The 27385-nt window shown below is 44.5% G+C and overlaps 2 protein-coding genes across 3 annotated transcripts in view; both read left to right on the top strand.

Moving 5' to 3' along the window:
• Nucleotide 1: 1 nt before the first annotated feature.
• Nucleotides 2–18105, top strand: DCLRE1B (DNA cross-link repair 1B). 2 transcript variants are annotated; one of them, XM_080800547.1, is made up of 5 exons: nt 2–498; nt 1126–1291; nt 1853–2035; nt 4660–5784; nt 17703–18105. In XM_080800547.1, exons 1-4 carry the CDS (start codon nt 310–312, stop codon nt 5733–5735), a joined length of 1614 nt encoding a protein of 537 aa, XP_080656673.1. In that variant the 5' UTR covers nt 2–309; the 3' UTR covers nt 5736–5784; nt 17703–18105. The 2 variants fall into 2 exon arrangements, with proteins under 2 accessions (XP_080656673.1, XP_080656672.1); XM_080800546.1 differs by lacking the exon at nt 17703–18105 and adding an exon at nt 6214–6564.
• Nucleotides 18106–21961: 3856 nt separating this feature from the next.
• The window catches only part of HIPK1 (homeodomain interacting protein kinase 1), a 51866-nt gene continuing 46442 nt past the window's right edge, over nt 21962–27385 (top strand). Inside the window, exon 1 of the mRNA XM_080800545.1 lies at nt 21962–22040. The gene's annotated coding sequence lies outside the window, so the exon portion shown is untranslated. The remainder of the gene's footprint in view (nt 22041–27385) is intronic.

Below are 27385 nucleotides of genomic sequence, written 5' to 3'. Positions count from 1 at the left end.
TGTCTCCGCCCAGCAGCGCGCGCTTTGAGCGCCCGGCCTCAGCGCCGGCTCCCGCGCGCGGGTAGGAGTGGCGCTCAGTCGAGCGTCGTCCGCGGTTTGCGATTCCCCTCAGGACTGTCAAGAGCACGGCCACTTCCTTCTTTCTGCCCACGCTAGGGACCTAGTCCTCTGCTGGCCTCGCTTCCCGTTAGGGTCTCTGGCCGCGTGGCTGCCCCAGCGTGACTTACCTTCAGGGCGCGGTCGCGGGAGCCTCGCGCGGGAGCTCTGTGCCCATGAAGATCTCGCTGGTGACTCTCCAGCCCCGCCACCATGAACGGGGCCCTGATCCCCCATACGCCCATCGCTGTGGACTTTTGGAGCCTGCGCCGGGCCGGTTCCGCACGGCTCTTTTTTTTGTCCCACATGCACTCGGACCACACCGTGGGTTTGTCTAGCACCTGGGCCCGGCCCCTCTACTGCTCCCCAATCACTGCTTACCTCGTGCATCGTCACCTGCAGGTACGGGGCAGGGGGCGGGAGTCCTCCGAGAGCTGGGTCGAGCATTTGGGTGGGAATCCCGATCTGTCACAGCCTCTGACCCGTAGAGTAGGGGCCTGGAGGACTGATTTTTAACAAATGTGGGAGTTGTTCGAACCCAGAAATGTGGATGTTTCAGCTATAAGTTGGGGAGATCTTTCTGTCCAGCCAAGGAGACTGTACCTACGTTTTCAGATAAACTAGGCCAGTGTATCTCTAGTCTCAAGAATCCACCTAAAGTGCTGGGTGACACATTCTTCAGTTCCACCCCCCCCCCCCCTTCCAGTAGCTCTAGCTGGTGCAGGTACTGGAAAGCTGGTTGGAATTTTTTTAACAGGTGCCGTCAAGGGACTATTATGATCAGAAATGTTTGAGAATCGCTTGGCTAGACTGTTTTTTAGACTCTTAATTTAAATTGTACCAAGGGTGGGAAGGGAGAGTGAGAGGAAGAAGGGAGCATTTGAGGGGACTGTCTGTTAGACTTTCTGCTCCTGGGTGGTTTAGGATGTCATTTGCTTTCCCTGATTCCGGTAAAGGGTTAGTTCCTGATCCAGGGCAGTATCAAGCAAGAGATTTTGTGTTCACTAGAATGACCAACTTGTTCCTCAGGTACCTAAGAAGTGGATCCGGGCCTTGGAGGTTGGCGAGAGCCATGTCCTGCCTCTAGATGAAATTGGGCGAGAGACCATGACTGTAACCCTCATTGATGCCAATCACTGCCCTGGCTCTGTCATGTTTCTCTTTGAAGGATACTTTGGAACCATCCTCTACACAGGTGGGCCTTCCAAGGGGTCCCTCCCACCTTTCCAGCCTAGACACTACTTTTTCTTGAGCAGCCTTAACTCAGAAGTCTGGAGACCTCCTAGCTTCATCCCATATGAGCATAGTGACCCTTTCTCAACTGATTTCCCACTCTTTAAGGTTTCAAACCTTATAAAGAATAATAAAAACACGGGGCGCCTGGGTGGCTCAGTGGGTTAAGCCTCTGCCTTCGGCTCAGGTCATGATCTCGGAGTCCTGGGATCGAGCCCCGCATCAGGCTCCCTGCTCAGCGGGGAATCTGCTTCTCTCTCTCTGCCTGCCTCTCTGCCTACTTGTGACCTCTCTCTCTCTCTCTGTCAAATAAATAAATAAAATCTTTAAAAAAAAAAAGAATAATAAAAACAGGAGCAGAATTCAGACCTTTCCAAAAAGAAGCTATACTATGTTAGTGCCAGACTTCCTATTAGTTTTTCTACAGGCTGGTAAGCAAATGTCCATCAGCTGTTGGAAGCCGGGATAGGCTTGTGTTTTATACTTTTGTCTCTGACTCTCTGCCCCCCATATATTCTTCTAGGTGACTTTCGGTATACACCATCCATGTTAAAGGAGCCAGCCCTGAAACTGGGGAAACAGATCCATACCTTATACCTAGACAACACCAATTGTAACCCAGCCTGGGTTCTTCCTTCCCGACAAGAAGCTGCCCGCCAGATTGTTGAGCTCATTCGAAAGCACCCCCAGCATAACATAAAGATTGGTAAGTGGTTTCCTTTCCTTTTTCTTTTACCCATTGTGAATCTTGGGTTTTGGGGGGTGGTTCTCATATCTTTCAGGTCTTTGTAGATACCCTCCTTACCCCTAAAACCTTATTTAAAATTGTTATCTTCCTGGGGCACCTGGTTGGCTCAGTCTTTTAAGCCTCTGACTCTTGGTTTTGGCTCAGGTCATGATCTCAGTGTCACGAGATCAAGCCCTGACTAGGGCTCCGAGCTAAGCTCCCAATCTGCTTAAGATTCTGTCTCTCCCTCTGCTCCTCCCAGCCGCCCAGCATCCCCACACCTCCATGTGTGCGCTCTCTCTCTAAATAAATCTTTGAAAAAAAAAATGCAATCTTCCCACCATCTCTACTGCAACATTCCCAACTCCTGATCCCCTATACCAACTCAATTTTTTCATTCTTTAATAGCACTCATCACCTTCCAGTATACTCTATCCATGTTTTAATATGCTGTTGCTTATTATTTGTCTATTCTCCACGTCTCCTGCCGTACACACACACACACAAACTCCTCGAGAACATGGATGGAGGTAGGAAGGAGTCTTGCTTGTGGAACAGAGAAGTAGCAGCCGGCATGACAGGCACACAGTGGGTGAGGAGGCTATAAAGGTAGGAGGGGCTGAAGTGCTGCTTGTAAGCTTGAACTTGATCCTAAATGTAATCCTTGAGTGTAACTTGATCCAAATGATTATATTTGGGCAAAAAGCTATTGAAGGTTTTAAATAGGAGGGCCAATATTGCACTTACTGTTTTATAATGTATTCCACAATTTGCATATTGCTGTATTTGATTTTTATTGTCTACCCCTGCTAGAATATAAGTTCCACAATGGCAGGGCTCTTTGTTTTACTTATGGCTATATCTCAAACGCTTAGATTAATGCCTAAGGAGGCACTCAATATTTGTTATCTGAGTGAGTGAAATTTTTTTTAAAGATTTTATTTATTTGGGGTGCTTGGGTGGCTCAGTCGTTAAGCATCTGCCTTTGGCTCAGGTCATGATCCCAGGGTCCTAGGATCAAGCCTCACATTGGGCTCCCTGCTCAGCGGGAAGCCTGCTTCTCCCTCTCCCACTCCCCCTGCTTGTGTTCCCTCTCTCACTGTGTCTGTGTCAAATAAATTTAAAAAATCTTCTTTAAAAAAAATATTTTATGTATTTATTTGTCAAAGAGAGAGTGAGCACAGGCAGGGGGAGTGGCAGGCAGAGGGAGAAGCAGGTTCCCTGGTGAACAAGGAGCCCGATGAGGGAGGGACTCAATCCCAGGACTCTGGGATCATGACCTGAGCCAAAGGCAGACACTTAACTGACTGAGCCACCCAGGAAATTTATCAGAATGTAGATATTCAGGTGAATGCTGTGCTTTAAATCAGACACACTGAGAAATCAGAAACATTGTTTTAGCGATTCCACAATAGTATAAAACATTTCAGGGCCTTTTTAAAAAATTTTATTTATTAATTTTTTAAAATTTTATTTATTTTTTTTAAATTTTATGCAAGCACACATGAGGAGGGGAAGGAGCAGAGGGAGAGAGAGAATCTCAAGCCGACTCCATGCTGAACTTGGAGCCCCCTAGAGGCTTGATCTCAGAACCCTGAGGTCATGATCTGAGCCGATCAAATGTTGGGTGCTTAACCAACTGAGCCACCCAGGCGCCCTCATTTTGGGGCCTCCTAACTGCTGATTTCAGCATCTACTCATCTAGGCGATCCAGTAACACTCCTGCCATTTTTGTCTTCTAAAGCTCTCCTCTGATCATATTATTCCTGTGATTAAAATCAGCCAATTTCAGGGCTCTTGGCAGCTCAGTCATTAAGTATCTGCCTTTAGCTCAGGTCATGATCCCAGGGTCCTGGAATCGAGCCCCGCATCAGGCTTCCTGCTTGGCGGGAAGCCTGCTTCTCCCTCTCTCACTCCCCCTGCTGTGTTCCCTCTCTTGCTGTGTTTTTGTCAAATAAACAAACAAATAAATAAGTAATCATTTTTTAAAAATAAAATAAATAAAATAAGCCATTTTCCTGCTGCGCGCTCTTTAATGGCTCCCCTTCACTTAACAGAATTAAGTTCAAACTCCTGAGCAATATATGTGGGCTCTGTATTATTTGACCCTTCTCTCTCCTGTGTCATTTCTTACCAGTTCCTTCTTGGCACTTTTGTAACACCGAACCATCCCCTTCCCTTGCCAGGTAAACTCAGACCCATCCTTTATACAACTCAGTTGCCACTTTCAGGGAAGCTTCCCTAACTCTGTCAACTGGTAGATAACTTTTCTGTGCCCTTATAATACTGTGTGCATGTCTCTGACATGCCTCTGAGTCCCCATGTAGATTATACTCCTTGAGGACTGGGGCTTGTGCTTATTTTCACAGTGCCTGGCATCTGGTAAATGCTTTCCTCTGTTGAACCAAACGAGTGGGTGGAATCAGTGGTAGGCCCTTCCCCATTTTCCATGTATTTGAGCTCAAATCCCACCTCCTCCCTGATACACTCCCCGATTGCCCCATTTGCGTATTTTTATGAAACATTTGGGCAACGTATTAGGATTCCCTGGTATCTCCTCTCTTTCATTTCTTGCTTTTCCCATTGCTTTTAACATGCTTCAGGACTCTATAGCCTGGGAAAAGAGTCACTGCTGGAGCAGCTGGCCTTGGAGTTTCAGACCTGGGTGGTATTGAGTCCTCGGCGCCTGGAGTTGGTGCAGCTGCTGGGCCTGGCGGATGTGTTCACAGTGGAGGAGAAAGCCGGCCGCATCCATGCGGTGGACCACATGGAGGTCTGCCATTCTGCCATGCTGCACTGGAACCAGACCCACCCTACCATCGCTATCCTTCCCACGAGCCGGAAGATCCGCCGCTCCCACCCCGACATCCACGTCATCCCTTACTCTGACCATTCCTCCTACTCGGAGCTTCGGACCTTTGTAGCAGCGCTGAAGCCTGGCCGGGTGGTGCCCATTGTCAGTCGGCAGCCCTGTAGGGACTACTTTCAGGACAGCCTGAGCCCCAGGCTCTCTGTGCCTCTGATCCCAGACTCTGTGCAGCAATATATGAATTCCTCCTCAAGGAAACCGAGCTTTCTCTGGCTGTTGTTAGAAAGGAGGCTAAGGAGGCCACGAACCCAGGGTGTCGTGTTTAACTCCTCTCAGGAAACTGCTGATCAATCTCAAGCTGACAGGGACTCAAAGAAGGCCAAGAATGAGAACCTTCCTGGGGACCTTGAGAAGCAGGCTTCACACCATCCTTTGCAGATCAAGAAACAGTTTTTCCCAGACCTCTGCAGCAAAGAATGGGATGGGGCAGTCCCTATCTCTGAGTCCCCGAAGATGGTGACTGTACGGACTGCGAGTCTTTCAGTGCACTTAGAGTCCACAGATGAGGACTTTCTTTCTCTAGAAACTGGGGAAGAAAGTGGTGTAGTGCCCCACTTGGTACCCAGGGGAAACCATGATGGCTCAGCGGCCACAGGGAACCAGAACACCTGGCTGGACCGGGAGTCTTCCCTGTCTCACAGCAGCAAGGCTGCTCCTCCCCTGGCTCCTGAGTTTAGGGGCCTGGCACTAAAATACCTTCTGACTCCAGTGAACTTTTTCCAAGCACGGTTCTCTTCTAGGGACTTCGACCAGCAAGTGGAAAAATACCGTAAACTGTTGCTCAGGTGCAGAGAGGAGAATGCAGAATGATACCTTTGGTTGGTCCAGCACTGAAGTTTTAAAGACTGACTGTTGGCTGGTAAGGAGGTTTGTGATGGGCCTTACTTTCCTATCTTCACAGGATCCCTATGGGCTCACTCTGGAGCAATATTTCTCAAAGTGTGTTCATTGAAATCCCAGTGCCTACAGACTCATGAGTTTTATGGTTGACTGTGTTTAAGAAACACTTCCCATCACACCCCCTGCGTAGTATACATGAGCACACTAAAGGTTCTGAGAAGTCCTGTGGTAATTTAATCTGCTTAACTTTAACCCAGTATTTCTCCACCTCTCTTGAACATGCAGTCCTCTTATGTGGGTGCAGAAAGAGATGTGGTCTTAATCCGAAAGGACCAGGTTATTCCCATTGTTTCTTTGTGGGCCCTGTGCCATTCCCCATGTCCCCTTCTCCCTCTTCTCAGATAAAAGAACATAAGTAGTTATGTTGTTGTTGTTGTTGTTGTTTTAGTCAGGAACTGCATTGCTGGAGGATAAAGTGGTGATCCAGGCAGCACATTCCTATCCTGAATGTCACCGACTTGCCATGACCCCATCAAAGAGACTTCCTCTCTTTGCCTCTGGGAGCGAGCAGGAAGCAATGAAGAACCCTGGAACAGGGGAGAGAAACTCCCTGCTGCTTCCATGAGAGTTTACAATTAGTGTCACAGGAGACTTCTCTGGAACAGAGCCAGCTGGGGAATTGGGCACCCCTCACCAAGGCCATACCTGGAACTAGCTGAGCATTAGACTTAGGGGTATAATGCCCTCCTGGCTGCCTGGAAGCCATGACTCTTTGGCTGAAATAAAGTTATAAAAGATCAAATGTGCTGCCAGATACTCCTGATTGTTCACATGGCTGGGATATTTGCTACTCTCCCCACCCCCCACCCCCTTGGGTTGAGTAGGGAACCAGAGCACACAGCCTGTTTGTTTTAGTATCCAGGGCAGAGACCAAGGAGCCAGCTGGTGGAAGGGGTGGGGGTGCGCAGCTCTGCCCTGTCCTTCTGCTCACAGCCTGACAACATGCCAAGCCAATCAGCAGGACAGCAGATACCACAGGCTCTGAGAGAGGGCACAGGCGAGTGGAGCTGGGTATAGGGGTAAAAATGGCTTCAGAATGGAGCCTTGCAATAAAGAAGGTGGTTTCTACTTTCAGAAGAAGTTAGGAAGAATTTAGAAAGTGAGGCCTTGCTCTTGGGCAAGCTGTGCACAGTTCTGTTTTGTCAGTGACCTTCACTGTAAGCCTCCCATGGGCCCACTCAGAGCTGCAGCAGGTGAGGCTTGTGGGGCAGCAGGAAACATGGGCTTGTCCTGGGCTTGAGTCCAGAGCACGCTGGGCAAAGAGCTCTCACGCCTAGTTAGTGGCTCTTCCATTCCTCACCTGTAACATAGACTGTGAGACCTACTTTTCCTGGTTGCTCTGAAAGTTAGATAATTGGTAAAATTCTTAGCTCGGTGGCTACCCCATGATGGATATTTCAAATATTGGTTCTCTTAGCCTCTAGCTCTCTAAAGAGATTATTCAATATATAAAACATGAAATTTTGCAAGTCATATAAAAACAGAAAGAAGAAAAATCAATTTTAATTCCTCCATGTACATCAATTGTTTCTAGTCCTTTTCTGAATGTATAAATATAATTTTTTCTAGTCCTTTTCTGTATGTATAAATGTATTATAATTTTCAAAATTGGGGCAATACTGTATATAATTTCAATCCTCCATTTTACTTAATATCTTTTTTAAATTTTCTTTTTTTAAAGATTTTATTTATTTATTTGACAGATAGAGATCACAAGTAGGCAGAGAGGCAGGCAGAGAGAGAGGAGGAAGAGGGCTCCTTGCTGAGCAGAGACCCCGATGCGGGGCTCGATCCCAGGATCCTGGATCATGATCCCAGGATCCTGGGATCATGACCTGAAGGCAGAGGCTTTAACCCACTGAGCCACCCAGGTGCCCATTTTACTTAATATCTTAAACATTTCTTTGTACCATTAAATATTTGAAATGTATTTATGAATAGTTGTATGATACCTTATAGAGGTAATACCATTTCCATAGTCAACATTTTATGTGCCCTTTTTTCACAAATACGTATTACAGTGAACATCTTTATGCATCTATCATGGCATTTTTGTTTATTTCTTTAGAGTAAATTACTAGAAGTGGGATTACCATCTTAGATTATCCTTTCGGGGGCGGGCAGGGGCTGAGAGAGAGAGAACCTATGCCCAGTGCAGAGTCCGATCTCACAACCCTGAGATCATGACCTGAGCCAAAATTGAGTCGGACGCTTAACTGACCACGCAGGCGCCCCTACAATTTTAAGTTCTTAATGCAAATTGTGCCTCATTGCCCTCTAGAAAGGTTTCCCTACCATCCTTTCTGCAGAAGAGGATAGGATTAGAATACCCTGGAGATTCATCAAGTTCAAATGATGTTGTTAGACTGGAACTTATGAACATATGGCAAATCATCTTGTGTTTTAATAAATATTTACTAGGGCTCTGTGGGCAAAGGCTTAGCCTGAGCTCCTCTCGGAGCCTCTAGCTGTCTCACTTCCCTGCTACCCAAAGGTGGCTGGGAGAGATAAGGTAGTCTTCATATGAGGGCCCCCAGATTGGCGTTATCTTCTAGGGACAAGGGAACCTGTCTACTCTTGGCCTGTGCTGTGTCACACGCATTCCTTGAAATGGGATCTAGGTGAATTCAGATGAGGGAATGGAAGCAAATTATTCTTCAAATAATTCTTTGAGGAATTTAGTTGTTGATGGCATGTTTATGTTTCAATAAGGGGAAATTTTTCTAAAGTAAATTTGGCTTATAATAGAGATTGGCAGTTGCCTTATTTGCTATCTCAACAGTCTCACATAAAAGTCCTGCACTGCATATATCTGTAAGTAGCCAGTTTATTTCTTTTTAGGATTTTATTATTTACTTACTTGAGAGAGCGAGAGTGAGAGTGTGTGTGTGTGTGTGTGTGTGTGTGTGTGTGTGTGTGTCCACGTGCGGGAAGAGACAGAGTGGGAGGGAGAGAGAATCCCAAGCAGACTCCTTGCCAAGTGTGGAGCCTGACACGGGCTCCATCCCACAACCCTGAGATCGTGACCTGAGCCAAAACCAAGAGTCAGGCACTTAACCAACTGAGCCACCCAGGCACCCCTTAATTTATTTTTAGAATCTAAGGATGACTACATGAATCTAAGATCTTACTATTAGGTTTAAGGATACCTGGAGAAAGGAAATTCCCTAGAGATCAATTAGTCATTTCATGGTCTGTGGGAAAACATGTACCTTTCCAAAAGGAGACAGACAGTGGCTTAAGTCCCTTTAGAGAAAAAAAAATCTGCCCGGCTGGCTTTGAGCGGCCATCTCTCACTTCTGACCCAGACTGCCCTTTGCGGTAGGAAATAGGAGATAAGCGAGTCTGCCTATTTAAGAAAAGAGATTTGGACTTGGGTTCTCCATGTCAAGTCCACTCCCAGGGAGACTGTTCTCTCTGCATTCTTGGAGTGGTTCTTAAGCAAGAGAAATCCCACCCGGGAGGCCATGTTTACATATTATTGATACTATCACTACAGAATGGCTATGAATTTGTTACCTGCCTCCCACTCTTCACCCTCCCTAATCACTACCACAACAAGCTGTTTTGTCTTGGGTTCTGTCTTGGGTTCGTGGTGCTTCCCAATCCTCCACGGAACACCCCAGCACATCAATACAGAATAATTCTGCTTGCTATTATAATCTAAATCTACAGCTCCTGCGGGGATTCTTGGAATGGTTACACTTGTCTTTATTTTGACCACGGTGATTTCATTTAGCTGTACCCTTCCATCTTGACTATTTCATTCCTAGGTAACTTCCTCTTCTTTGAACACATCCTTAACCCATCAGATCACAGAATGCTCCCAGAATCTCAGGCTTGGTTCCTTTCCTGGACAGATGGCTCACTGAATCATCTTTCAATCACACAAAACTTCTGGCTAGCCTTGGGGTTAGTCTTTCCCTTATAATATTCACATATTAAAAAACAGAATTACGGCTATTTTGCCAATTCTGAATCTTCCCGTCAACTTTCAATAATTTTGGGGAGCGGAGAATGAAAATGTCCTCAGTGCTATAATCCCATTCTTAATGTGTTCACTGTAAAGTGTGCTTCTGTGGAACCAAGAACACTGGGTCCAGCTTACTCTCCCTACTAACTGGGCTCCATGGAAACAAAGCATCGAGGTGGAGCCAGACTCCTGTATAGAGGGAGTCAGGGATATAAGGTTCAGAGAAAACCCACTAAAAGGTTCTGAGCACCCAATTCCTAAACTGGGGAGGGGGGATGGGGAGTCCCCCACCAGCCAACAAGTCTCCGATCTCGGTTGGGTGTCCTATAATTCAACTGGATTCTGACACTCTCTAACTGGAGATAGCCTCCACTCCCACAGGTGAAGGACTCAATCCTACAAGACTGCTCTTTTCTCCCTCAGACACCAGTCACAAGTCCAGGTTATCCCCTGTGCTTCTGACCACGGGCTACAGATTGGAGCTTTTCTTGTCTTCTTGGGTTTGATTCATTTGCTAGAGCAGCCCACAGAACTCAGAAACATTTTACTTACTAGATCACTGGTTTGTTACAAAAGGATATAACTCAGATGGAAGAGAGGCTCAAGGCAAGGTATGGGGAAAGGGCGAGGAACTTTCATGATCTCTGAGCACGCCATTCTCCCCAGATTTCCATGTGTTCACTCCAGAACTCTGTCTTCACCCTGGATGACTTCAACATTCCAGCCTCAGGTTCTTTGACCTCCTCACCTCCAAAGACCTTATTTCTGTCTTCCTCACCGCCCTGTCTTTACCAGAAATTTTACTACATCTGAAATCTCAGTTTTAAATCTTCTATTCTCCTAGCTTATTCACTCAAGGACCTCCATGGCCAATGTGAGCCCTCTCTGAGCTTCACTTCCCACCTTGACCTGACCGCATCCCATGAACTATCAGTATAATACAACTCCTTGGCTTGCACTCACTCAGACACACTTGCCTTGACAAACTTCAATTCTGAACAAATTCTACTATCTCTCTGCTCTTTGCCTGCACTGGAACAGCTAGATGCTATTGGATAAACCCCTAACCAGACTGGTTTTGTTTTAAATCATGACCTCATACGTCAAAATAGCCTTCCATTCTGCTAAGCAATCCTATTACGTTTATTCAGTGGGCTGGGTTTCCAATTTTCCCTTTCTCTTGGCTCTCCCTGCCCACCACACTACCATCTACCAGTAAATCCTGTTGACTCTACCTTGAAATGTATCCTGAATGTTCTTTCTTTTCCCATCTTCACCTCTACCGCCTTTGTCGGAGCAGCCTTTGTGTCATTGCAAGAACCTCTTTGAGTTATTGCAAGAACCTCTTAAATGTTCTCCCTGCTTCCAACATTGCCCTCTCCCCTGCAGACCCACAGTCTGGTACCCCCAGCAGGCCTGATATAAATCATACCATGTTGCTTCTCTGTTCAAATCCTCCAAGGTCTTTCCAGCTAATCCAGAATAAGACCCAGGGTTCTCACCGTGGTCTTCCTGGCCCACATGCTCTGCCCTGTTCTCTCTGATTACTCCCCACCCTTTGCTTACACTCTCCAAGCCTGCTGACCTCCTTGGGGTTACACCAGCACCAGGCCCTGGGGGCACTCACCTCACTTTGCTTCCTCTCCTTACCAGGACTTCCATTCCGATACCCACATGGCTTCCTTACCTCCTTCAAGGTTTTGCTCAGCAAAATGATTCTTGGTCATCTTATTTAAAATTGCAACCACGTGGCTAGCCACTTCCTTTCTCCCTTCCTTCCTTTTTCTCCATAGAGCCCTTGCCACTTACTAACATACTCTTTTACCTATTGAGGTTGATGTGTATCTCACTGCACTATAATGTAAACTCCAGAACTCTTTTTTTTGTTTGTTTGTTTTTCTACCCTGGTTCCTTTTGTTCACCATTGTACCCATAATGTCTCAAACACATGGCAGGTTCTTAATAATAAACACTGGTGGAATGAATACATGAATGAATCTAGAGAAATGGATGGATTGTTCATCCTTTAGGCAAGCCTCCCTCAATAAATACTGTTTCTCCCAAACAGAAAGTAAAGCAAGTTAGCCCTCAAGCTAACACCTATTGAAGGCTACCTTGGTAGACACTTTTTATATATTACCTCTAAATCTTGCAGCTCTCTTATGAGAAAACTAGTGTCCACAAATTCACAAATTCAGTCATTCATTTGCTTATTCAATGAAATTTACTGAATACCTACTATGTGTTCCAGACATTGGGGATACAAAATAGTGAACAAGAAAACGTCCTGCCCACATGGCACTTATACTCTCGAGAGACAGGCAGTATACATAAAGATCAGATAGTGATAAATGCTAAGAAGAAAATAAAACTGGCTTATGGGTGTGGGCAGCAGTTCAGAAACAGGTCAAGGAAGGTGTGTCGGGGGATTGGGGCTTGACACTTAAGATGAGACTCGAGTCATGAGAAGGAACCAGTCAGGTGAAGACCTGATAACATGAGTGCAAAGTCAATGTGTTGGGAAGGAGTTTTGTGTCCAAGGAACATTGAGAAGAGCATGTGTTAGAGAGGGAGAAGATGAGCTCAGAGAGGGAGGCACTTAAAGTAAGCAGTTTGGGCTTTAGTCTAGGTATAATAGGAAGCTACTGGAGTGCCTTAAAGTGTGTGTGTTGGGCGGAGGTGTGAGATATGATTTGATACATATTTTGAAAGCATCAGATGGAGAATAGGGGGAGAGCAAAAGTAGGCATACACAAGTTAGGAAGGTCTTGCAACTGTGAGAGATCCTGGTGAGCTGAACCTGGGGTTTCTGGAAGAAGGGATTTGCACTGTGTCTGGGTATAAATCTATTAGAGAAACCTCTTTATTACACATAGCTACAGAAATAAAAGACATGTCTTTTCCTCCACCGAAGCTTTCATAAAGAAGCGTGTGCATTTATATATGTGTACATTCTGATATTTGGGGGAATAAGAAAAGAATGTTTTACAAGTAACCAGAATATTTTATGAATTTACCCTATTTGCTATAATAGACATACTTTACAACTATGTACTTAAGAGAAAGAAACATGTTTTACTTGCTTTGGAGTCAACACAAGTCTTGGGGTTAAAGGTTATATTTTCTGAGCGAGTAAGGCTCTTCAGTAAAAAAAAAATTATCAGAGAATACTTAATTTTAAAATTATTTAAATTATTATAAAGTTTAATCATAAAATTTTACTGGAAATAACATTAGTCCTGATCTTTGAATATCCGAATCTATGAGGAGAGATCTATAAGATATAGGTCTTATAGAACAGAGTATAATCAAATTCAGTCGGACTTGAACCTTTTTGTTTAATTCACCAAATTATAATATTCCATATCCTTATGGAGGAGCACCAGAATGAACAGGTAACTTTTCATTCATGAGGGTGCATCCTCTCTCTGTAAGGCTCTTAGTAAATATACACATAACTAAAATCAGCACTCCCTTTTTATCAAGATAGGACTGAAAATTCCGTATTTATCATTCGTCTCTATCTCACTTCTTACTTTTGTGAAATCAGAACGTCTGTAGAAGTGGAGATGAATAGTAGTAGATTCAGGATATTTTTTGGAAGTAATATCGAAAAGTTTTTCTGATTGCTGGAATGAGGACGGTAAGGAGAGGGTATTAGCATCTCCATTTTAAGAAGGAGGAAGGTGCGGGGTGCCTGGGGGGCATAGTCAGTTAAGCGTCCCACTCTAGATTTCAGCTCAGGTCATGATCTCAGGGTCTTGAGATCAAGCTCCATGCTCTGCAGGGAGTCTGCTGTCCCTCACCTTCTGCCCCTCTGCCCCCCCCCCAATAAATAAATAAAAAAAAATCTTTTTTTTTTTTTTAAGAATAAGGAAAGTGAAATTCATCAGTATGCCCACTATCACCCTAGTTACTAGAAGACAGGATTCCTCCTAATGTCAAGACTCCAAAGCTCATGTTTTACTTCTGTATTGGACATTCTGGGAGACTGAGGTCGGTCAGGCAGAAGCCTATTTCATATCAGAGAATTTACCCTCCAGGATTTGATCGGGCCCCTCCTCCTCGCCACCTCCAAAGGAGTCACCTGCTAACCTCTTGATAACAGCTTGCAGATTTGATAAAAGTGAGTTTCCAGAAGTCGTAATGAAAAAATTAAGTTAAATTTCACAGCCAAAGATGAAGATTGCTGAGATTTCCAAAACTCTATTCTATAGTTAATTGAATTCTGATGCTTTGAGCACCATGAATAAACACACAGTAATTTAGTCAGCCAAATAGTTACTGGTACTGACCACATATCAGGAATTGTGTTAGGCAAGGGATACTTTGTTAGGGCTTTTTGATTTCCAAGCCTGCAGGAAGTGCAAAATGACTTAGCACAAATAATAGTCAATGATTGAATTTTGAATTCCTGTCCCGATGCATAGCCCTCTCCCTTGTGGGTCTCTGTGTCCCTTCCCAGATCATTTGTTTTGGCTTTGGCTTAGAATTGAAAATAGGAAAAGACATATGGAGGGCAGGTACTAAAAGTTTGTGTAACAGTTGGTCGAAGGTAAGAAGCTACAGAATGGTGGAGACATGATAATGTGACAAGACGATGACCCAGCGAAAGGGAGAGAAAAGCACTATCCCTTGGTTTTGCTGAATAAAGAGTTGGTTTATGGAGAAAGTGAAAGAGTAAGGTGGTGATGTGTAGATAAGGGAGGAAACAGAAATGATTAGGGGGAAGGAGGGTCTGAGGAGGAATAAACATGGTTGTAGGGGTATTTAAGGCATTGTTCTTCTCCCAGAAGGCTCTGGATTGACTCTTGAAAATTAGGGGTCAGGTCTCTTGCCCATTATGTCTAAATCCTGCAAACCTCTCTCCCCTCCCCCTTTTTTGAAGTGAAATTCACATGATACACAATTAACCATTTTTAAAAGATTTTATTTATTAATTTGACAGAGAGGGAAGGAACACAAGCAGGGGGAGTGGGAATGGGAGAAGGAGGCTTCTCAAGGAGCAGGGAGCTGGATGTGGAACTCAATCCCAGGACCCTGGGGATCATGAGCTGAGCCGAAGGCAGATATTTAATGACTGAGCCACCCAAGTGCCCTACAATTAACCATTTTTTAAAATTTTTTTAAATTTTTTTATAAATATATAACGTATTTTTATCCCCAGGGGTACAGGTCTGTGAATCGCCAGGTTTACACACTTCACAGCACTCACCATAGCACATACCCTCCCCAATGTCCATAACCCCACCCCCCTCTCCCAACCCCCCTCTCCCCAGCAACCATCAGTTTGTTTTGTGACATTAAGAGTCTCTTATGGTTTGTCTCCCTCCTGATCCCATCTTGTTTCATTTATTCTTCTCCTACCCCCCTAACCCCCCATCTTGCATCTCCACTTCCTCATATCAGGGAGATCATATGATAGTTGTCTTTCTCCGACTGACTTATTTCACTAAGCATGATACCCTCTAGTTCCATCCACATCGTCGCAAATGGCAAGATTTCATTTCTTTTGATGGCTGCATAATATTCCATACAATTAACCATTTTAAAGTATACAATTCAGTGGCATTTCATGCATTCATAATGTTAACTAGTTGTATTTGACTCTCTCTCTTTAATCCCAAGGCCATGGCCTCTTTCCAAACTCCCCTTCCACCCAAAGTCATTTCTGCTAGGACCCAGTCCCCCAAATGTCTTATTTTGATACAAAAAGAGAACAAGACCAGCAAGACTTACACCTGAGAGCAGGGAAGCCAGTTCCTACTTGCAATCCCACTCTTCAGCCCAGGAACCACCCAGCTTTAGTGGGGAGATGCTAGGGAACATGATAAGTGTGGGAGCCAAGAGGGGACCAAGCCTTTTTACCATACAGAGGAGGGACTCACTCACCTTACCGTAACACAGGTGGGCACTTCACTTCACTGCTCTGTATACCACACTCATCTCTGCCTGGTTTTAGTTTCTAATCCCGTGGCTCCCTGGTGGCCTAGCGCAGACCAATAACTCCTTCCCAAGGAGTACTTGTCATACTGAAGAGCTCGTGTCCATTGCATGTGATAATGTAATGGTGTTTTTAGTCTGTTCACATTTTGCATGGAAAAGGTACTTAAAGATAGTTACTAAAACCAAATAACATCTCACTGATGGCCTGGCTGAAACAGTGCTGTCTTCTTTAAGTCCCTGTTCGGTCAATAGTGATACTTCTAGATGCATCTGCAGTGATCTCCAGACAGTAACTGCTATATTCCTGACCACTAGTAATGCCACTTTGAGGACCAATCTCAGATTTGTTATAATTGTTCCTAATTTATTTCCTAAGTTAGATTGTGAAGTCCCAGAGGACAGAGAATATGCTTTATTCATCTCTTTATTCTGTCTAACTGAATGCCTGGTACTTATTATACAGTCAATAAATCTTGGAAGAAAATGTTTTTAAAAAGGTTCTATTTAGTCCCCATCATACATGCTGGGTTTGCCCTCTATGAAACCAGTTCAGGGGCCAGAACAACTTTTCCTGGCTTATTCCTGTGAGAAGTGCTCAGGAGAGCAAAGTGATTCAGTTCATGATTTCCCAGGTGTAGCTAAAGCAGACAGCAGGAACCCAAACAGCTTCCTTGGATATTAGGAACTGAATATGGGAATTGACCAGAGTAGATTCTGTCACCCAGTTGGTTCAAACCATCCTTCCCAGTTTGTCAGTCACCACTCATACCAGGAAAAATCCTTTGTAGGAATCACATTGCTTCTGCCTCCCCACCATGCCACTTGATCTTACCAAGATCCACAGGGACCTTCTCATTGCAAATCCACTGGCCACTCTTCCATCCTTATTCTCCTTTACTTCTCAGAACATTCAGATACCACCAATTAGCTCCTTTTCTCAGAAAAGCTCTCCTACTTCTCTCCCGTGTCACTTAAGAATGATTTTTGGCAGCAAAGAACAGAAAACTTGTCTAGCAGTGTTCTTGAAACATACGAATATTTGTTTACCTAAAAAGTCCAGAAGCAGCGGGCAGTCCCAGGTTCATTCAGAAGCTTACTTCTGTCGTCAAAGACTCCTTCTTTCTGTCTCCTTTGCTGTCCTCAACATCCTGTCTTCATCTCTGTTTGCTGTCATATTTATGGACACAAGATGGGTAGGACAGCTCCACGCCTGGTGTTTTCACTCCTTTGTCTCAGCAGAAAGAGAGGCAGGGACAAAATTTCTTCTGTGAAGGTCCTGTCTTTTTTTATACAAAAAGAAAAATTTTCCTACGAGCCTCCCATTAGACTTCCTTTCCTATTTCAGAACTGAGTCTATACCCACTCTTAGACTAGTCACTGGTGACAAGAACTGGAATTACCAGGATTGGTTTGGACCACTGTAATTCATTTCCTGATTTGGTGAGAGGAAGTTACCTTCTTTGAAATCAAAGGATCTTCCTTCTGTCTGAACAAAACTGGGATTCTACCAATATGGAAGAAGTAACATAGAGAATAGCTTTTGGACAAGCATGGTGGAGACTGGCCTAATTTTTACTAAGTCAAGTCTCTTGGGCACACAGATAGATTGTGTCATATCCTAATCATTGCAGTAGTATCCATGTTCCTGAGTTACCACCAATGTGATGTGTGCAGAGTAGATCTATGTGTTTGCTACCTGCAGGCCTGGCCTATAAAAACTTCCCACATGGGATGCCTGGGTGGCTCAGTCGGTTAAGCAGCTGCCTTTGGCTCAGGTTATGATTTCAGGGTCCTGAGATTAAGCCCTGCATTGGACTCTCTGCCCAGCAGGGAGTCGGCTTCTTCCTCTCTCTCTATGCTCTCTCTTCCTCCCAAGTAAATAAATAAAAATCTTAAAAAAAAAAACTTCCCACACAAATAATCCATATTTTTTCTTCCCTTTGTTTTTTTCTGGCCAGATACAAAGCATTCAGTGGAGAAATCCAATGCTCCAAGGAATGGTGAACCTGCAAGAATCAAGATGAATCTGGAACATGTGAAAATTGGGCATGCTAAAAAAGACACAGGAGCGGGGCGCCTAGGTGGCTCAGTCGTTGGGCATCTGCCTTTGGCTCAGGTCATGATCCCAGGGTCCTGGGATCAAGCCCCGCATTACGCTCCCTGCTCAGTGGGAAGCCTGTTTCTCCCTCTCCCATTCCCCCTGCTTCTGTTTCCTCTCTTGTTGTGTCTCTCTCTGTCAAAAAAATAAATAAAGTCTTAAAAAAAAAAAGAAAGACAGAGGAGCTTGAAAAGGCCCTCATTGACTAAATCTGGAAAATTTTAGCATGCAAATAATTAAGGATTGTAAGGAATAAACCATTGAAAAACACAGTAATCCATGAGTCTATATCATTAATAGATAACTAATTAATTAATAAGAGGAGATAAGGGAGGATTGGTACAAGTAAGAACCATCAATAGATGCTAAATCTATGGGAACACATTTGATGAGGAGCAGGATATTTGCAGGGTCTAAGATGTCTCCCCATGGATTTCTTATTACAAGGAAAAAAACAATAAATATACTGTGAAAGAATCAGACACCTCAACAAAGTGACCAAAATTATTATCACCCAATGAGGGAGAGAGTCATCATCTGACCTTGGGTTTGATATCCTGAGAAGGACACAATATCACAATAGTATTCTGGCCAGGAATGGATAACTGGGATCTAATAATGAATAAAGGTGAGACAAACATAAACAACAAATTGGAAATGAGGAACATTGTCTTGTCCAAACAAAGGGGGCGGGCTGTACCCTTCAAAAATATCAAAGACAAAGAAAAGCTAAGGAACTGATACAGATTAAAGGAGACTAAAGAGACATGCAATATATGGATCCTCTTACTTGAAGGGGAAAATGGATAAGAATGACATTATTGGATTAACTGATGAAATTTGGAGTATGGATGTAGATTGAAGTATGGTATCAATGTTGAGTCTCCTGGAATTGATAACTGTACACGCTGTGTATGTAAAAGAATGTACATACTTTTAGGACATTGAAGCATTAAGGGATAAAGGGGCATGGTGGATGCAATTTACTTTCAAGTGGTCAGAAAAAAATGGGTATGTATGTGTGCTATCTATTTGAGACTGCAAGTGTTAGAGCAAAAAGGGCAATCAACAAATCCAAATTAATCAACAAATCCAAGTAAAGGATATATGGGTGCTCTTTTTATTTTCAACTTCTCTGTGTGTTTGGAATTATTTCCAAGTAAAAAGTTTTCTGGGATCTAGGTTTTAAAAAATTACTGAGGATGCCCTCTTGTTTCAAAGGCTTTTTCCATGTTCTGCCTCTTACCCTTTCCTTCAGACCTTCTGTCTCACCTGGTTTCTCCCAGTTTTACAACTATCAGCTTCTACTTGAATTCTCTCTCTCTTTTTTTTTCTGGCCCCTTGGATTCACTATTTGTTCGGATAGTTGGACAAGTTTTTTGATTCAACTTCTCCTGTGACTTCGCCTTTGGGTCAGCTTCTTCTACTTGGTCTTAAGTAATGCAGCACCTGAGCGAGTTCTTCCTATCTGCAACACTGAATCTAGGCTCTAGGCCACAGAGAAATATCATACTCTAGGTGAGATTCAATGCTTCCAACCAGCAACAGCTCCCTCTCCAGCGGCACTTTTGTCTAGGAGGAAAGAGTTCTCCTCTCTGACCCCTTCTTTCCAGGGTCTCTGCTTGACCAAACCTTCATCATAGCCTTCTAATTAGTCTCTGTTTCTCTAGTCTTTACATTTCTCAGTCAGCCATCCTCCTCACTGCCACTGCCTCTCTCTTTAAAGCACAGATTCCTTCATATTACCTGTTTGGCTAAACCTCTAAGAGTTCTTCATGGCCTTTAAAATCTGACTCAACCTAATTTACTAATTCTGTATCTTGCCACTTCTCTGCTGAAGGGTCGGCTCTTTCAGACCATGGACCATGCATTTTCTTTTTTGTATCTTTAATTTCCAATATAGTGTCTGGCACACAAAGATACTCAATAGACATTTGCTGACGGGACAAATGAACCCAGCTACATTAAACTTGAAACTTCTTTGACCATGCCCTGTTTAAATATCTCCTTTTCTGGAGTCTTCTCTAGCTCTGTCATTCAAGTCTTATATATGTCACCATGTACTTTTTTTTTCCTAGTTGACTGTGAGCCAAGGGAATATCTTATTCATTTTGCATCTGACCCAGTATCTAGGAGAATGCCTGGAGTAGAGGAGGCATACAGTTTGTTGGATGGATGAACGTATATTAGAGAGGGTGAAATAGTCGATTTTGAGAAGGTCTCCATGTAGTGAGGCCGACTGAAGGAATAACCTAAGAACCATGAACATAGATCAACAAGTACAAATAAGGTACAGGGAAGTAAATACACAGATGATGATGTAGAATTAAATAATTAGAATAAAATGGGAGTCAATCAGGAAAGGTTCCCTCAAGTTGGACTTTGACATGTGTTTGAAAAGAGGAAAGGGACATAACTTAATAGGAGCCTAGAAGCATGTCACTGAGTTTTGTTGAGCCAAGTCATGGTAAGTAATTAGTGTGTTTGAAGCCTGCTTTTAGAGCAGGATCTGTTCTACTCCAGAGCTCAAGTTCTGCCTTTTTCCTGGCTCCTCCCCTAGTGGGCATGCTCACCCACTCTCTGTATTTTGATGTTTCCCAGGTCAGCCCAATGTAGGACTTTATGTTCTCAGTTCCTGTGAAGATAAGCAAACAAAACTGCCCCGTGGGATTGAACACTTGCTAACCTCGGTTCTCTAGGGAAATAAACTTCCCTTTTCCCAATAAAACGGAACTGCTCCCAGTGCTGTTAAGCCAGAAAAGAAACCTTAACGAACAAACTAACGTGGTATTACCACTTCTTCACAAGAGTATTAGCACATCTTCACTTTTTTTTTCTTTTTGTGAGGAGATGGGGATCCAAATAGGTCAAGAATGTATACAAGTGAGATCGGAGAAATACAGTGTAACAGCAGAATCTTGACTTAGCCACTTCTGTCCCCCTCCTCAAAGAGTAAATGCAAACAACCATGATGCTGGACGGTCACTTTGTAGGGCTCAAATTATTGCTGCCTCCAGCACTTTGCAGGATAGAAAAAATAAACAGGTTATACTACTGTCTCTAAAAATGGTCCCCACTTTAGGAACAAGAACATTTTACACAGCAGGAGGTGCTTCTGAAGTCCTACGGAGAGACTCTCTTGACTCTGGGAGATGGCAACAGTCTTTCTTTTAGGATAAACTAGTTATTACAGTGTCCATTTTTTTCTGAATGCTGTGTGTCCAATGCACTCCCGTTTCCTGAATACCCAGTCTTACTATCTTCTGGTCGAGGCAAGAACGTTATGGTAGCATTCGCTCACTGCACGTTTTGAGGGGCTGGGTCCAGAGCACAGCTGCTCTTTCTCACCTCATAATGCACACAGTTTTCCAATGGCGGGCAGCGGTAGTCTCCTAAGCGGCTCCTGATGTACGAGGAGGCTTCCAGATCCCGTGCATGGATGCCACTCTGCCAGAACGTCTCTACATGGCAACGAAACGTTAAAGCCTAAACTGAGGTAATTCCTCACGAGCAGGGGGGCTTCCCGGGTAGGCACTGCTTCACCGCGCGCTGCCCAATCTCTGGGGGTGTCACACTAGACTGTGGTGATGTCACACTGGCTAGGATGACATTTCACAGCTGGACCCCCCTCCGCCACCAAGCACCTTTAAATCACCTCGGAGTCTGTCGCGCGGAGGGGGCGGGGAATTCAGCCCCCGCACTCGATCCACGCTGGCTCCCCACGGAGGCCCCCCCACTCCCACTCCCATCTGTACTATGCTGTCCTAATCCGCCCGCTCCTCGACACTTCCGCCTCAGTAGGTGTCATGGCGCTGGACTGGTGAATTGTTCCCGCGGGGCGGGGCCGCCGGATGGGGGCGGCCGCTCGGCGCTCGGCTCGTCGGGTCTGGCGACAACGGCGGCTGCGGAGCGAGGGGCCCGGTGGTGGCCCCGGACGGCAGCGGGAGGCCGAGGCGGGAGCGCGCGGGGCTGAGGCGGCGGCGGCGGCGGCCAGGGGCCGGGCGGCGGAGCGGGCGGGAGGCTGAGGGGGCTCCCCCCGCGGGACGGGCGCGGGGACGGCTCCGGGGGGCGGGGGCCGGGGCCCGGGCCGGCTCGCGCGGGGGGTATGATGACCCGGCGACGGGGCCCCGGATCTCGTCTCCTCCGCCGCCTCCTCACGGCAGCCCCAGCTCGAGGCTGAGAACCAGACCCACCGGCGGTGAGTCGGAGCGGGCGGGAAGGGACCTCGGCGCGGAGCGAGCTCCCATCCGCTTCCCGAGGCGGGGCCGGGAGGGCCGCGGGCTCTCGGGGGCGCCCGGCCTGCGGGGGGCGCCTCCCTGGGCGCGCCCCCACCCGGGACCCGGTGCCCCGTCCGGCGGCCCGGCCGCTAGCGGCCGCGGAGGAGCTTGCGTTCCCGGGAAAGCGAGGAGGCTCCGGGCTTGTTTTCGGGGCAACTCCCCCTGCCTCCTGCCACTTCTCTTTGGGGCGTGTTGTTGTCCTCAGATGACAGGGGCCGCCTTGCGCCTCCTCACCCGGCCGGTTTTTTCCCGGCCGTCGTGGCAGGTTCCCAGCGTGTGGCTTGTGCGTGTGTATTTCACAGCTCTGCTTATCACCATGGTTTTGGGTTATTTGTGCTCTTTGCGACCAGGAAGCGGTGTCTGGAAAGGACGGCGGTGGTGGGGTGGGTGTGGAAGCTTTTCTATCCTCTCCGCTTGTGTTCTTTAATCGTTAGGTTTGTAATTTGTAATGATGGTGGAGACTACGTGGGACCAGCCCACCTAATGTGTGTCTGTGCAAGGCGGATTTAGAGGTCTGGCTCAGAGGGAAACTTTTGCTGTCTGTCGCCACTTTTCCAAAGCTTTCGTTTAAAGAAAAGAGAGAGAGAAAAGGTGAGGAAACAACCAAAAACTCTTGGGTAAGGCCCGTACTGTTCGCAGGTCTGTGGGAAAGAGGCCCTTTTTGTGTTTAGCAACCGGGACTTGGGGCTCTGTCTCCAAGAGCGCTGGTCTAACCTCCAGTTTGTTGTGGTGACAAACGGTGAACACTGGCCTTGTGTTTATGCTGGGCGCGTTTTCTTTCCTGTTTAGGTGGGGGAAGGGAGGAGGGGCTCGAGAAGGGGAAAAAACAATCCTCAGCCTCAGTATGTCTTTCCTGCACTTAAAGCACTTCCTAAGCTGTAGAAAGACTCGTTTTGAGGCAGCCCTAGGTGCTTTTTCTTAGTGACACTTCGGGAATTTTCAGAAATTGCATCAAAATATTCATTTCAACTGTAGACTCTTCTGCCCAGTCTGTCCTTTATCTTATTTGTTCCCTAGTAACTGATGAAAACAGCAGCCTGGCTTCCTGCTCTTGATGAAATGGGGTTAAATTAAGTGGCTGATGCCCTCAGCAAAACCTACAATTTTGCTCTTGTTTGTGTAAAGCTATTTTTGATTCCTGGTCTGTAGTGTGTGTGTTTTGAAGATTGTAGAGATTTCAAGTCATTACAGGCTTTTACTTATATAGGTCTAAAGCTTTCTGAAAACATTTAAAAAAACTAACAAGTCCCGTTACCTATGATTTTGGATCTTTACATATAATTACCCCAGAGTTCTGTGTTACAATACTGGTATGATGGAAGTATATCCGTGACTTTAAGATACTGTTCCTTGCTGGGAGGATATTTTAGTAAAGTAGCTTGTGGTTGGAACTGGAGGCAGCCAAGCCAGTAAAGCATCTGATGAGTAAAATGGTGAGTGAGATCTTGTAAATATGTATACTGGCTCTAGTTGGTAAGTAGGACTTCTGCTGGTGATACTCATAAATAGTTTATACCATTTTTGGATATTGTAGTTTTATGGATTGTAGAGTAAGTTGATTGGTAACTTGAGATTTAAAACCAAACCAAAACTCCCTCCTAAAAGAAAAAAAGATAATCTCAAAATTCACAGTTCTCTGGAAAATAGAATTTCTTCATTCTGTGGTTTTGTTTTCATAAGCACAGCTCAGTCAGTGGTTGTGTTGGGAGAAATCAGTGAGCCAAACCTGCCTTGTAAACTTCTTACACTTGGAACTTGCACAACTTGTTGTTAGTTATATATTGTAACTGGTCTTTTTGTAATTTGAAGAAATTTTGCAAACATGAACTTCCTGATCTGCCCTTTTTCATTTTCACGACTGCATAAAGCAATCCATATGTTTTTAGCTTTTTTTTCAAGTTACAGTTATTAATTTCTCCCTAGTCTCTTCCCTTACATTTCCTTTACATTGTGCCATTCTGAACACAACCCATCAAAATCATTTTTCCTATAAGTACCACTTCAACAATCAGTGATTTGCTTTTTGGTTCCTTTTTTGTTCCTAAATTCACAGCTCCCTAAATGACTTACGTATTTTTGTAGAGCATAATTTGGCTCTGTAAAAAAAACCTTTTATATCCTGTTTTTATATTTTTCTCTTTCTTTCTTTTTCCTGTGTGTGTGTGTGTATGTGTGTATGTGTGTTACATCACCTAAGCAACATTCTAAACTCCTAGAAGATAGGGAAGCTTATGTATATTTCTTTTGGATTCTTTAAGGGCACCTGGTACAGTACTTTCCCAGAGTGCTTAATGGAAAAGAATCAGAAGACCTGAATTCTTTGCCAGCATTACAACTCATTAGCTCTATGTAAAACTTGTTTGCCTTTCTTGGGTCTCCTTTTCCTCACCTTGGAATTAGGGGGTTTTAGAAAGAGTCTCATAAGGTCCGTTTTAGCTGTAAGAATCCCTGTACTTTTTTGCCAGTGTTTTTTGCTTCAGTCGAGTACATCTCCTTACTTGAAACAGTTTTTCATTTTTCCACATTCCCTGGCATACTGGCAAAAGTTATCTCATTAATCTGAAAGAAGTTATTCCACCTTCTATCTGCCAAAGTATTGTTACCTTATTTAAGTCCTCTTTTCCTTAGGCCTTTGCTGACTGATCTAAACAGGGTCATCTCAAGATTCATGTTTCATATTGATGTTTGCTTTGTTAATTTGACATTTTCCTTATGCTTGAAACTCCTTGAGGTGTAGCTTTTTTCATTCTAAATTTTATAGGCCTTATAAACTGTTGGGTGCACATACCAAGGTCATACCTTTTTACCAAACACAAAAAATACCTACTTTTCTTTTGTTCTATTGCTATAGATTCATCATTCCAAATAATGAAGAGATTGAAATTTAGGAAAAGATAACCTGCCTAGAAGGAAAGCATCCCATCGGCTAGCTTACCAAAATATTACAAAATATTGATTATATGGCTGTAAGTTACATAGAATTGTAGAATTACTCTTTCATCAGCTAACACCACTTATTCCACATTCTCTCTTTGCATACTAGTTGGGTAATTGGCTTGCTGGTTCCTTATGAAGGAAAGTGTTACAGGAAAGGGGTGGTGGACTTTCATTCAAATAGTGTCCTTAGGGTTTCACGCTTATTTTTTCCTTCTGTATCACTACACTTAGAAAACTAATTTAGGTATTCTCTTGTAGGCAAGAGACTATAATTTCTATTTCACTTGATTATTTCTCTAATTCAGTCAGTATGACACCTGAGATCCCCTTATGTTTACATATGGAGAAGTAAAGATCTCTTTCTAGTCATTCATTCTAACAAACATTTGACACATACCGGATATGATAGATGCTGGTGATTACCCCCCCCCCCAAAAGACACCTACTCTGGTATTTAGAATTACCCTTACAGAATTTGCAGTTTAGAAGAGAAGTCAGCTTTTTTTTTTTTTTTAAAGATTTTATTTATTTAGTTGACAGATCACAAGTAGGCAGAGAGGCAGGCAGAGAGAGGAGGAAGCAGGCTCCCTGCGGAGAAGAGAGCCCGATGTGGGGCTTGATCCCAGGACTCTGGGATCATGACCTGAGCTGAAGGCAGCGGCTTTAACCCACTGAGCCACCCAGGCGCCCCCAGCTTTTCTTTTTGAGAGAGGGAGGGAGGAGGGGGAGGGGTAGAGAGAGAGAGAGCATCTTGGGCAGGCTTCACTGTGGAGCCCGTTCCAGGGCTCAGTCTCACAACCCTGAGATCACAACCTGGGCCAAAATCAAGAGTCAGATGCTTGACCGACTGAGCCACCCAGGCATCCCAAGAAGTCAGCTTTTAAATAGTCATACTTAGAATAAATAACATTTAGGGTGGCCTCATGAGTTAATACGTGATCTGGCTCTTGTCTGCCTGCTTCTGTTATTTTCTTTCCTATTCTGTTCCATCTACACTGCTCTCTTCTTCAAATAAGCCAAGAATATGCCTTGGCACTAACTGTTCTCATCCACTGGAATGGTTTCTTCTTGTCAGTTAGATCTTAGCTTAAGTGCCACTACCTTACAAGGCTTTCCTTGACCACCAAATCTAGACTATCTCTGCCCCTCCCACCATCTCTGTCACATCATTGTGTTTTGTTTTCATCATAGCATTATCTCTAGCTTCTGTTTTATTGGGGGATATGTGTGTGTTGTTGTCTGCCCAGAAGAAGGTAAATTCCAGGAGACAAGGGATCTTGTCCATCTGGAACACCACTGTTATCCCTAGTTTCTAGAACAGTGCCAGGCAGACGGACTAGGTACTCAGTATATGTTTGTTAAATGAGTAAATGACATAAATAAGTACAGGTGTCCTAAGTACTGAGAAGTGGTAGAGGATGCTGTGGGAGCCTTTACCAGAAACCTAAGCTAGTACGAAGTGACCTGGGCAAGGCTTTCCTGAGTGTATTTGTCAGCATAAGGCTGACTAACATATACATAATCTAGGAAAATAGTTTTTCTTTCATGTGACAGCCTGAAGTAAATGTTCCAGGTTCAAGTGAGCAGAACAGGTGGTTCTGCTCTTAAAGGATCATTCAGAGACAGTTCTTTCCATCTTATTGCTCTGTCATCCTTGAGCATTGTTTCATGGTAGAAACTGGGTCTCCATGGGTTTTTGCTGGTAGAAATGGAAAGGAACACAAAAAGCTGTACATTACTGTCTGTTCGTGAGAGGGGCTGGTGAACATAGCCATGAGCCTGGGGTGAAGGAAGAGTAGATTTTGATCCAAACCAACAGCCTATATACCACACTGAAAAAAATGGAGACTAACAGGATAAGTAGAAATTAGAAAAAGAGAAGACTAGGAGGGGACAATCAAGTTCAGAGAGGAAATATGTGTGAAGGAACTAGGATGGGAGAAATCAGGCCTACTCTAGGAACGCAGAGAAATTTAGTGCTACTGGAAATTTGGAGATTTTATACTTTATCTCAAGGTTTTAAGCGGGAGACAGATAAGCATTTTGTAAAGTTTCAGTTGTAAGGTGAAGAATGAATTAGGAGAGGGGAGTTTTAAAAGGGGGCTTGAGAGTCCCCTTTGGGGAAAGCAAGTTAGGCTGTTGATATAGTCCAGGATTGTCAGCCGGGGTGGAGAAAAATGAGTGGAGTGGAGAGATAGATGGTGTTGGTGAAGGAGTTTTCTTCCCAACACTACTCCTTGCTTTATTTTTACAGAATGTGTTTTCTTATTTATCTACATTAATGATATGAATATTCTTTATATATCATCGTGCTGGAGAAGATGTATAT

This window comes from Martes martes, assembly GCF_963455335.1.
Source record: "Martes martes genome assembly, chromosome: 4".
Lineage (NCBI taxonomy): Eukaryota > Metazoa > Chordata > Mammalia > Carnivora > Mustelidae > Martes > Martes martes.
This window is presented reverse-complemented; position numbering and strand designations above follow the sequence as displayed.